This window comes from Triturus cristatus, chromosome 3_2 (assembly GCF_964204655.1).
Source record: "Triturus cristatus chromosome 3_2, aTriCri1.1, whole genome shotgun sequence".
In the NCBI taxonomy this organism is placed as follows: Eukaryota; Metazoa; Chordata; class Amphibia; order Caudata; family Salamandridae; genus Triturus; species Triturus cristatus.
In genome coordinates, this window is record NC_140584.1 from 746,843,264 (window position 1) to 746,855,825 (window position 12,562).

The 12,562-nt window shown below is 49.3% G+C and overlaps 1 protein-coding gene across 1 annotated transcript in view; it reads left to right on the forward strand.

The window, feature by feature from the left end:
* Positions 1-9,843: 9,843 nt before the first annotated feature.
* The window catches only part of LOC146858041 (ferroportin-like), a 59,645-nt gene continuing 56,926 nt past the window's right edge, over positions 9,844-12,562 (forward strand). The window contains exon 1 of the mRNA XM_085648821.1: positions 9,844-10,066. Coding sequence (XP_085504947.1) covers positions 10,024-10,066 — 43 coding nt within the window. The 5' untranslated portion in view covers positions 9,844-10,023. The remainder of the gene's footprint in view (positions 10,067-12,562) is intronic.

Sequence of the window (12,562 nt, forward strand, 5' to 3'; positions counted from 1 at the left end):
TCCTTTACTTTGTAGCCAGCAGGCTGGGACCATTGGTTCTTCACATGCAGTGATATTGGAAATGTCAACGTCCTGATTCCAGTTTTAGATAACCTAAGGTTTTAGAGGAGGTGCTGGTTGGACTCTTTAAATCCAGACATGGTTGTTTCTTTTTTATCATAATCCCCGCAACCACAATTGTCAGCAAGGAGGATTGCGGTTATTTTTGGGATCAATATCAGCCTAGGGTCATTGGACAGTTCATCAGAGTGTTCATTTCTTGAATTGTAGAAAGCTGATAGCAGTTTTAGAGACTTGTTAGAGTCGGGGATCTCTGGTTGGCGCAAGGTTGCCCTTGTGTCAAGCAGGAACCCTCTCCTCCACGTCAGGGCGCAGGATAACCCCTCGCGAATGACCCTTGCTCACCCTCTAGGTGCGTGGCGTGAGCAGCCAAGGCGATTCCTCAGGCGTTGTTGGTTAAGCACTTACAATCGTACACACAGTAAATACATCAATCCCCCCAGAAACGGACACCAGGCTTGGATATATATAAAAATACGATTCTTTATGTAAAAATAGGTATATATATCTCAGCAGACTTATCACAAGACCAATAACGTTTTCGCTAGGCCACCAGGTTGTAAAGCAGGCAAATGTTCTTTGTTCGTAGCTTTAAATGGAGACCTTGTAGTCTCTTGCAAATGTTACTCGTGGTTCCAGTACTCAGAGATCGACTCCTGCGAACGGGGAAATAAGGCGTTGCGGGCCCCGAGCCCGATACTGGAACTTCTTTCGTGATGTGGAGAGTCAGCACAGGTCGGTGCGACTCTCAGCTTGGGAAGTGTTCTTGGGTCCTCAATCAGCAGGTGTGGGCACGTAGGCAGGCGCGGCCAGCGACCCTTTAGCACGGCGGTGCAGGAGGGTCTCCACAGCGGGGGCGGCGCGGCCTGAGATGTCCGGGGATAGCGAAGCGGGGTCGCAGGGCACGGTCAGTGCAGCTAGATGACCCGGCGTAGATCACAGTCGTCGGACGGCTTCCGGCGGGAGGGGTGATAGCGCGGTCAGCGCGCTCCAGTAGCAGGCGGTGACAGGGATGCAGGCGGCCTGGCCCGGGGACAGAGAGCGGCTCGGGACGGAGCGGGGCTCTCACGGGTGTGAGGCAGGCGAGCTTCTGAGTGTCACGGCCCTAGGAGGGGCGATGAGGGGCGCAGTCTCTTTCCAGCGGGATGCACACACGGCTCGAATTGGAGGACGAGCAAAAGCACAGAGAACCCACTGTTCCTGGGGTTCAGTTCAGGGGGCAAGCTCAGATCAAGCCCTTGGAGAATGTTCAAGCACAAAGTAGCAAAGTCTTTTCAGTAAGTCTCTTCCTCTCCTTTCTCAGCAAGGCAAGCAGCAGGCCAGCTCCTCCAGCGTCTTCTTCTCCTTCTAGTCGGGCAGAGGTTCTTTGTGGTAAACAGGATTCTGATTTCTTAGGAGCCAGGCTCCTACTTTTATACCATGATTCTTTTGTTCTTTAGCGCCAGGGGGCCTGGGCCTGGCTCAGTCCAGTTCTGGAGCACTTGGTTATGGTGACTCTGCTCTTTCCTTTCAGCAGCAGGGCAGAGACATCAGCCGCTCCACGGGGGGCGGCGCCGGCTTTGTGGTGGCAGAGCACAGGTCTATTCAAGAGTCAAGGTGTACTCCTCCCACCCATCCTGGTGTCACCTCTCCCCCCACCACCTGGCAGCCAACCTGTCTCTGGGGATTCCCCAACCCTGCTCCTTACTGTTGCCAGGCAGAACACACACACACAGCAGAGGCGGACTGAGATGGTCAGGTCAGTAAATACTAACTTTCTAAAAGTAGTATTTACAAACCCAGGATATTAAAATAAACTTGACTACAAGAAGTATTTTATCATCCTGAGTTCAGGCATACTAAACTTGACACTTCTACCATGCTCTCTGAGTCCACTGGGGTCACAGCGTTGGCGTGATCCCGGCAGCCCATTCTGGCCTATGGAGAGCAGGTAGCCTTCAATAGTGAAGAACGGAAATGGCTGTAATTCATTACTAAGACATGCCACACACATCAGGGCATGTCCTACCTTATGCCTACAATGCACCCTGCCCTTGGGCCTACCAGAGGGGTGGCTAATATGTAGGTAAGGGAAGGTTTAGGGACTGGCAAGTGGGGGCACTTGCGCAGTCAGCGCGACGGTCCCGGACCGCGCACAGGGTCTGCGGTGGCAGACCCTAGACACACTTTACAAGGCCGCTTCCGTGGGTGGCGCAACCAGCGCTGCAAGCCCACCAGCAGCATTGGCATTCACAAGCCCTGGCACCCCTGGTGCACTTTACTGGGGACTGACAGTGAATCCAATAAACCAATCATGAACATCAATTACAGGTACACTTTACTTAGGGAGCACTTGCACTGCGGCACGGATTAGCCGTGGCGCAGTGCCCTGAGCGGACAACACCAGCAAAACAATCGAGGCACACCATCAAAAAGTGGAAGGGAAACCCACGCCAAGGTGCCAGGTCTAACAAGACTCTTCCATTTTTTCAGAAGTAAAAAAAGCGGATTTAGTACTCTGAACGAACAACTCAATACCCGTGTATTTTTCAAAACAGGAAAATTGGCACAGGGACATCGTCTAGCAATCATCTGGTCCAAACAATTTGCTATTGGGTAGTGATCTAATCTCATTCAGGGCTGTTCATATAAAAGGGAAGGAGTAGATACCCAAAGCAGAGTATTCCCCTCATCTTAGAATCTGGGGCTCTTAATTCCGACATTTCAAGAGATATGTTTGAGGTTTTTCAACCTATAAGTGGATCTGTTTGATGGGCACCTCAATACTCTCTTTCCTCAATGGTCCTCAATTTATCAGGATCATCCAGCCTGATGGGTGGATGCTTTGGCATGTCAATGGCCAAAGAAAGTGTTACCTGAATTCCCTCCCATTCCTCCAATCACTCACCTACTGCAAATAATCAAGCCAGAGGAGGTGGAAGTAGTCCTGGTTTATCAATTTTAACCGAAAAGGTATTGGTTCCTACTTCTGAGGGCATATTTCCTGGGCCAAGTGTGGTTTATTCCTCTGCACCATGATCCTGCAGTTTTTTTGTTTACATGATGGATTTGACAAAGGTTGGTCTATCTCTAACTTGAAGCTACAATGGGTGACCATTAAAGCTTTTTGCTCTCCATGGGGAGCTCTGTCCGAAATTGAAAATTGGGTCTGTAATTGTATTACAAGTTTTGAGGATCCGAGACCTGGGGATAGCAATATGTTTCACAACTGGGACGCTTTTTTAGTATTAAATACTGAGCAGAAATCTCCCTTTGAGCCTTTTGAGGAAGGTATCCTTAAATTCATGGCTTTGGAAGTTATTTTTTTGTCGCCAGGGATATGGCTAGCTGTTTAGGAAATGGTTGTCCCCCTTATCTCAGGATCTTTGAGAATAGTATAGTGTTAAGGTTAGAGGCAGTAATTTGTTCCAAAGGTGAATACCACATTTCATGGATCTCAGGAAATAAATATTCCAGGTTTATCTTCCTAAATGATTTAGATTATGAAGAAGCGCTCAAAGTAGTTAGAACAACTAAGATGTATGTATGATTCATTGTTTATAAACTTTGGTCAGGCTAATAAAGGTGGAAGAGCTTCCCTTTCTACCTTAATCCTTTTGGGATAAGGAGGCATTTCAATTTCCTACATAAATTCTGTTCTTGAGCTTTCAGGGTCAGATCAGGCTTGATTGACCAGTGGGATGGCTGCCTCATTGGCAGAACGTCTTACTGATATTTTTGCAACAACGACTTTGTTCAAGACAATCTACTTTTGCTATGCATTGTATACTAAATTTGCACGAGGATCCAGAATTGTGGTTTGATACAAGGTTCTGAATGCAAGATATGTCTGATAAACTGTTGTGTATATGCTGATCTCAAGTTTATTTAACAAACTATTCGGTATGATTTCTGTCATGTATGCGTCTTTTTCTCTTGATGGAATTGCTTCGGTATACCTGCAATACTGGGGAATAGGACGAGGAATGTGGATGGGGATGGTAATGCTTAGATTACTTCAGTACTCTGATTCCACATTCCTCATCCCATTAGTGACGCTCCTGCGCAGCCTCCCTGGTGGGTAGGAACTAAATGAGCCCTTGTAACATCAGAGTGAGTTGGGATTGCACTTAGCTTTAATAGTTAAAGTGGTTGATATTGTTCTAGGGAAATAGTAGAATGTTGCTTTTTATGTGTGCCTGTAGTGAGGCTGGGCCTCACGACTGCAGTGGGGAGTAATGTGGAATCTGGGTAATGAAGATTACTGGTAAGTAACCTAGGCATTACCTTCCTCATCCCTCTTCCTCTTCACAGTCACCCAGGAGCACTACGTGTTTGGAGCACAGCATTCACCCATAGAAAAAAATCCCCACCCAACATGGAGGCCTGACAGGAAGTACCTGTCACCTGACCTATAAGGGTCGGGCAGCCCTAGACCACATCTTGTTTTGTTCTCTGTCTTCCAGCTGGAACACCCATGAATATTGCACTGCTATGCGGTGGTCAGTATGTTTTACTTTGATTTATGGGACTGCTACAGCGTCTCCATGTTTGCTTTTATTTTTTTCTTTATTTCAGTACTACCGCCGCTCCCGCTCTGGGTGTTGGTTCGGTGGTTTTGTTTGTTTTCCCTGTCATCTCCCCTCCTGCACCTAGGGATTGGGAGCGGAGGTGTGCTTCCTGTTTTTTATGCCTTAATTATGCTGCCGCTCCTTCGCTGAGTGACTAGGGAGCGGCGTTGGTGTGTTTTGTCTTTGCGCCACTCCTGCGCTTTGGCAGTCAGGAGCAGAGGTCACAGCTCATGGCATTGTGCGCCTCGGCTCACACGGGGCACCTGAGTCTTCCGCATTTTGGACAGGGTCTCCTGCCTGCTGCTTACCTGATTTCAGTCCTCCCGGCTGGTACTGGCCCCCCACAGGGTGGTTCTCGGGGGTGGTTACAGGTGTGAGATTACTGTTTTGGCATGCCGCGTTGCTTGGCAATAGTGTCTCTTGCATGCTTTTAAATGTTTGTTCTTACTCCATGTCGGCAGTTGTGTTTTTGTGTGCGGCCATGGAAGGTACACGCTCTGAGAAGCGTAAACATCAGTCTTCTGGTTCTGAGTCTGAGCCTGCTTCCTCCCAGCATCCTTTGGGCATGGATCTTGATGTCCTTCAGGCCATGATCAATAAGGCGGTGGAATCTGCTTTTGCGGCTCGGGAAGGGCCGGTGCCTAAAGTTCCCAGAGTTTCTTCTCAGCCTGACCCAGAATCTGATTGTTCGGATGAGGAACAGCGGGGATGCTTTGTTAAGGGCACTGAGTTGAACGAAATGATGACTCACTTGAAGAACAATTTGGCCTTTCAAACTGTGGTTCCTCTGGATGAGGAGGAGGATTTTTTCTCTCAGTACCGCCGGAAAGAGCCTGACTCTCTTCCCATCCATAAGGTCAGCTGGGGGCGTTTATCCAGGGAATGGTCTGATGTTGAAAAAGCTGGGTTCCCTCAGTTCCTCGTAAAGAAGTACCCTCTTCAGAGTTTCCTGACTGAGTTCCCCCCCTCAAGTGAAGGTGGACTCTTTGGTGGTGGGTTGGGCTTCCAGTGGTTCTATCATCTCGGAGGATGCCTCTCCTAGCAATCCAGTTGATATGAAGGTGGACAGTGCTGCCAAGCGGGCTTACTCCGCCGCTAACCTTTCCATCAGGGCTGGTGCATACACTTTGTATGTGGTTCAATGGCTCCTGCATGATTTTCAGGCCTTGTCAGAGGACCTTCAGCAAGGGGAGGATGTAAATTCGCATCTGTCTCTTATGGAAATGCAGGTTCGCTTCTTGTCTGACAATACCTTTGATTCTCTGTCCGCTGCAGCAGCCATTTCTGGTGCCATTGTTTCTGCTCGACGTAACATCTGGATGAGGTCATGGAAGGCGGAGGCCTCCCAGAAGTCCTTCCTGTCTTGTTTGCCCTATGAGTGGGCTACGTTGTTTGGCCTTCAACTAGAGGATCTTCTAAAGACATCGGTGGAGGTTCGTAAGCTCCTGGTGCCTTTGCGGCCTACAGTGAGAGGTTGGGGTTTGGTTATCAGCGAGCATTTGGGAATCCCCCCTCAGCTGGGAAGGGGCCCTCCCTGCTCTTTCGTGGGAGGGTTCATGTCTGTGGCACCCCCTTCTCTGATACGTCCCGGCACCAGCCTACGGGTGCTGCCCTTGCCAATTCCACTCCAAAATCCTGCCTATCTCTGGGCGGGTGGCCGGATTGGACTATATTCTTTCGCTTGGACAAGAGACGTCACCGATTCCAGGGTTCTTCACCTGATGGTCGAAGGTTATTCTATCTACTTTCCTTCTCGGCCTCCAGATCTTTTTGTCCTGACCCTGACTCCTCGGAATCCTTTGCGACTACTGTGTTTGAGGCAGGGGATCTTGGAACTTCTCGAGAAAGGTGCCATAATTTCTGTTCCCATTGACGAGTTGGGTCAGGGTTGCTACTCTCTGATGTTCCTGGTACAGAAGGCATCAGGGTGGATTCTGCCCTGTTCTAGATCACTGGATGGTGAATGCCTATGTGCCTTACCAGAGATTCGAGATGGTGAGTTTTCAGAAGATTCTGCCCCTTGTTTCCCCTGGGGCCTTTCTAACAAGCCTGGAACTTTTGAATGCTTATTTTCATATTCCGGTGCATCCTCTCCTCTAAAGGTATTTGCGGTGCTGTGCCCTGGGACAACATTTCCAATTTTGTGTCCTCCCCTTTAGTTTTGCCTCTGCCCCTCTGGTGTTCACAAAGGTCCTGGCTCCCCTGGTGGGTCTGTTGCATGCATGAGGGTTATTATGTTTCCCTACCTTGATGACTGCCTCATTTCTTCCTCGTCTTTCCTTAAGGCCCAGGAGGATGTGGCGTTGGTGCAGAATTGTCTGGAGCCCCATGGGTTCCTTGTGAATCTCAGCAAATCCCACCTCATCCTGTCTCAGGAACTCCAATTCATTGGCGCTCTCTTTTGATACCCGGTTGGGGATGGTGTTTCTTCCTCCGGCCAGCCAGCTTCGGCTCAGGTCTTGTCTGGAATCCCTCCTGTCTGCCCCATTGGCTTCCGCAAGAGACTGGTTGCGGGTTCAGGGGGCTGAGGGCCACCCTCGGGACACTTTCTTCTCAGGGTCCTTGGACTCCCGCAGAGAGCTGGATGTCTTCAAATTGGAAGGAACTGGCAGCGGTGTTTAAGGCTCTTCTACACCTTGCCCCTCATCTGCAGGACAAGTGGGTTCAGGTCCTGACGACAATCAGGTGGTGCGTGCCTATTTGAATCATTTGGATGGCACTCGCTGTCCACTTTTGGCTCTCCTGGTGGATCAGATTGGGGCTTGGGCGGAAGGCAACCTGCTGGGTCTGACGGCGACTATCTGCCGGGGAGGGAGAATGGGCATACGGATCAACTGAGTCGCCTTCTTCCTTGATTTCTCTGTCCCTGTCTCTTCTGATTTTTCAGGAGATTTCTGTGCAATTCGGGAGTCCTTGGTTGGATCTCTTTGCCTCCCCTCAAGATGCTCTTCTGCTGAGGTTTTGCACCCTTCTCCCTTGCAGGGAGGCATGAGGGGTGGATGCCCTGAATTTCCCTTGGCCTCTGGGTCTTCTCTTTGCCTTTCCTCCCATTCCCTTTCTCAGCAGGGTGTTGGCAAAGATCAGGAAGGAGGAGGTGGTTATGCTTTTTGTGGTCCCCTCTTGGCCTTGCCAGCCTTGGTGTCCCCTCCTGTTTGGTTTGGCTGTTGCTCCCACTTGGAGGTTCCTGCTGTCCCCTTCTCCGCTCTGCTTTCCTCTCCTGTCTTGCCAGGCCCTCGCCAGTTAGCGTTAGGGGTTTGGAAGTCGAGTCTCTTTTGGTTCTCCTCGGAGGTGGCACGGTCCATACAGAATGCTAGGAAGGTTAGTACCCTTCGGGTTTGCGAAAGTCACTAGAGGAATTTCTCTGCTTGGTGTTCTTCATGGGGATTTATCCCTGACTCTTGTGAGGGGGTTCTTTGCTTGAGTTCCTCCTTCATAGTTTCTTGATGGGGCTGTCGGTTTCTACTCTCCGCAGCTGGTGGTCCACCATTAAGGCTATCAGGAGGGCCTCTCTCCTCTCTTTTGAGTCCTTGGCTTCTCACCTTCTTCGCAGTTTCTTTCTTCAGCAGCCTGTCGTTGCTTCTCCTGTGCCTCCCTGGGATCTCACTCTGGTCCTTCATGCCTTGAAGCACTCCCTGTTTAAGCCCCTGCCTTCTGTGTCTCTGGAGTTTCTTACCATGAAGGTGTGTTTTCAGGTGGCTATTACCCCAGGGATGTATGGGGGAGCTTGGGGCCTTGCTTTGCCGCCTTCCCTTCTTGCGCTTTTTTTCCTTATGAGGCGGTCCTTCGCCCTGACCCGGCCTTTCTTCCCAAGGTGTCCTCTCCTTTCCATTCGTCCCAGGATATTGTCCTTCCGGCCTTTTTTCCTAACCCCTCTACGGCAGAGGAAATCCTACTTCATTTTCTGGATTTGACAAGCGCTCTTGCTATTTATCTTGAGCAGACCGCCTCCCTTCGCCAGGTGGATTTTTTGTTTGTCGTAGTGAGCACGGGACCCACGTCTGGGCATACCCTTCCCACATAGGGCGAACAGCAATCCACTCAAGTTGATGGACGGAATGATGCACAGTGGCAAAACATTCACCCCCAGTCACAGATCTGGGTTTAATTCATCGCCACTGGAGTCAAGCTATCCTGGCTGAAGAGGGGTGAAACCCCGAAACCGGTCCTAGGATGCTTGATTCCGGTCCAGGGAAGACCTGGCTTGGCAGTTCGGGCTGGACTGTTCCCATGAGGCACAGGGTCAAGACTGATTTGCATATGGCCATGTCTAAACTGGGGTGGCGTGGTGAGCAAAATAACGATGGATTAAACCCAGATCTGTGACTGGGGGTGAATGTTTTGCCAATGTGCAACATTCCGTCCATCATCTTGTGTGTTTTCCTGTGAGCCGCCATGTTGAGTGGGGAATTTTTTCTATGGGTGAACGCTGTGCCCCGAACACGTTGTGCTCCTGGGTGACTGTGAGAAGGAAAACTATGACTCGGAGTAATGAAGATTACCGGTAAGTAACGGAGTCATTTCCTTGAGCAGCTGTTTCTCTGTTTTTTAAACAATGCTTTTACCCATGCAGATTTCGTTCTTCCGGTCCCAAACGTTACTCCCTGAAGGCACCAGCCTACACCACAGAAACCTTTCCTCTGTGCAGAACTCCATAGTTCCTGCAGAACACTCACTGTGCAGGGCCCCTCCATCAGCTTAGAGCCCTCTCCTCCATTCAGAAGCCCCTCCACCTTTAGAATCACGTGCGCTAGTCATGCAGGGAAACCGCCATCTTGTATACTCCTCTCCTGCATACTTGCTAGGTCCCAACTTTTCTGCAGATGCCCCTACTTGCTGCAGAACCCCATTCTCTCTGCAGACACCCCCTCCTTTCCTCCTTTCAGAACGTTTTCTTCCCTGCAGGACCAGATCACTCATATGCGACGCTCGTGAGAGGCCTTCCTTCCCTGCAGCATGCTCACGTGCTTGTTTGTAGTAGGTTAAATGTACTTCCCCCTGTCCCATGCTAAACTCCAGTACAGTGTGCTCTATAGATGTCCGGTGTCCTCCGTCATTCCTCTACATCTGTTTGTGACCTAGGCAGGTGACTTGACAAAATGGAGGGTAGAGTTAGGTTACAGACCTGAGGCTGTGATGCGCGGGATCTGGTTGCCTAGCAGCCGCCCTCCTGCGCTATGTTCACCTGAGGCCAGGTATGGAAACAGCAGTAGCCTACGTAGTGTGTGAAATACAGGGTGCACAATGTGACTGGGCACTGCTCAGATGCACTGTTGTGAGTCGGAAATCCACCCTGCGGGCTGCGCCCAGAAGACAACACTCACTGACGCATCAGCGGAGCAAAGCAGAAAGATGCGACACCTCTGATGTGCGCGAAAGGATGACATAGGAGGAAAACAAGTGCACCACCGGAAGCATGAGCGGAGAAAAGGGAGTCAAAACTAGCCACGGGTGCTGTGGTGAGTACGTATCCGCTGTGCATTACTAGTTTAAAGTGCCTAGAGACCTGCGCTCCGTGGAGTGCAGAGCAACTGAACACACTAATTCTATTGTGATTCAAAACCTGGAAACTAAAATAGTAAAATATTCCATGGCACAGCGACGCCAGCTGCTACTTTACTGAACTCGTGCTTTCCAACAACACTTGAGCAGACAGACGCGTTGAATCGGGAGGGAGACGCTGAAACGGAATGCGATATGTACGAAGGCTTTTAGGGGAACATAACTGTTTGCGGTGCTTTAAATGACAGGCACTGTCCGGTACTGAGTACCTGCACTTCTTTAATTTTGAAGGAATAGTACCTGCACTTCTCAGCACCGCTGCAATACCTTTATTGAGAGAGTAGCAGTACTTCCCAGCAGCAAACAGGTACCCTCCTTAGTGAGTACCTGCACTTCTACGTGTCCATTTAAAGCCCTAACTGTTTGCCCAAAATGGAAGAGATGGGGAGGGAGGAGCTGCGTAACACTTTTATATCTCTTCAGCTAGGGTTTGAGGGAAGAGGTGGGAGATGGGGTGCAGCATCACTCTTCTATATCTCTTCAGCTAGGGTGTTTTGTTATGAGTTTGAGGGAAGAGTGGGAGATGGGGAGCAGCATCACTCTTCTACATCTCTTCAGCTAGGGTGTTTTGTTATGAGTTTGAGGGAAGAGTGGGAGATGGGGAGCAGCATCACTCTTCTATATCTCTTCAGCTAGGGTGCTTTGTTATGAGTTTGAGGGAAGAGTGGGAGATGGGGAGCAGCATCACTCTTCTACATCTCTTCAGCTAGGGTGTTTTGTTATGAGTTTGAGGGAAGAGTGGGAGATGGGGAGCAGCATCACTCTTCTATATCTCTTCAGCTAGGGTGCTTTGTTATGAGTTTGAGGGAAGAGTGGGAGATGGGGAGCAGCATCACTCTTCTATATCTCTTCAGCTAGGGTGCTTTGTTATGAGTTTGAGGGAAGAGTGGGAGATGGGGGGCAGCATCACTCTTCTACATCTCTTCAGGTAGGGTGATTTGTTAGGAGTTTGAGGGAAGAGTGGGAGATGGGGAGCAGCATCATTCTTCTATATCTCTTCAGCTAGGATGCTTTGTTATGAGTTTGAGGGAAGAGTGGGAGATGGGGAGCAGCATCACTCTTCTATATCTCTTCAGCTAGGGTGCTTTGTTATGAGTTTGAGGGAAGAGTGGGAGATGAGGAGCAGCATCATTCTTCTATATCTCTTCAGCTAGAGTGCTTTGTTATGAGTTTGAGGGAAGAGTGGGAGATGGGGAGCAGCATCACTCTTTTATGTCTCTGAAGCTAATGTGCTTTGTTATGAGTTTGAGGGAAGAGTGGGAAATGGGGAGCAGCATCACTCTTCTATATCTCTTCAGCTAGGGTGCTTTGTTATGAGTTTGAGGGAAGAGTGGGAGATGGGGAGCAGCATCATTCTTCTATATCTCTTAAGCTAGGGTGCTTTGTTATGAGTTTGAAAGAAGAGTGGGAAATGGGGAGCAGCATACCTCTTTTATGTCTCTGAAGCTAATGTGCTTTGTTATGAGTTTGAGGGAAGAGTGAGAAATGGGGAGCAGCATCATTCTTCTATATCTCTTAAGCTAGTGTACTTTGTTATGAGTTTGAGGGAAGAGTGGGAGATGGGGAGCAGCATCACTCTTCTATATCTCTTCAGCTAGGGTGCTTTGTTATGAGTTTGAGGGAAGAGTGGGAGATGGGGAGCAGCATCATTCTTCTATATCTCTTCAGCTAGGGTGCTTTGTTATGAGTTTGAGGGAAGAGTGAGAGATGGGGAGCAGCATCATTCTTCTATATCTCTTCAGCTAGGATGCTTTGTTATGAGTTTGAGGGAAGAGTGGGAGATGGGGAGCAGCATCATTCTTCTATATCTCTTCAGCTAGGATGCTTTGTTATGAGTTTGAGGGAAGAGTGGGAGATGGGGAGCAGCATCACTCTTCTATATCTCTTCAGCTAGGGTGCTTTGTTATGAGTTTGAGGGAAGAGTGGGAGATGGGGAGCAGCATCATTCTTCTATATCTCTTCAGCTAGGGTGCTTTGTTATGAGTTTGAGGGAAGAGTGGGAGATGGGGAGCAGCATCACTCTTTTATGTCTCTGAAGCTAATGTGCTTTGTTATGAGTTTGAGGGAAGAGTGGGAAATGGGGAGCAGCATCACTCTTCTATATCTCTTCAGCTAGGGTGCTTTGTTATGAGTTTGAGGGAAGAGTGGGAGATGGGGAGCAGCATCATTCTTCTATATCTCTTAAGCTAGGGTGCTTTGTTATGAGTTTGAGGGAAGAGTGGGAAATGGGGAGCAGCATACCTCTTTTATGTCTCTGAAGCTAATGTGCTTTGTTATGAGTTTGAGGGAAGAGTGGGAAATGGGGAGCAGCATCATTCTTCTATATAGCTAGTGTACTTTGTTATGAGTTTGAGGGAAGAGTGGGGGCTGGGGAGCAGCATCACTCTTTTATA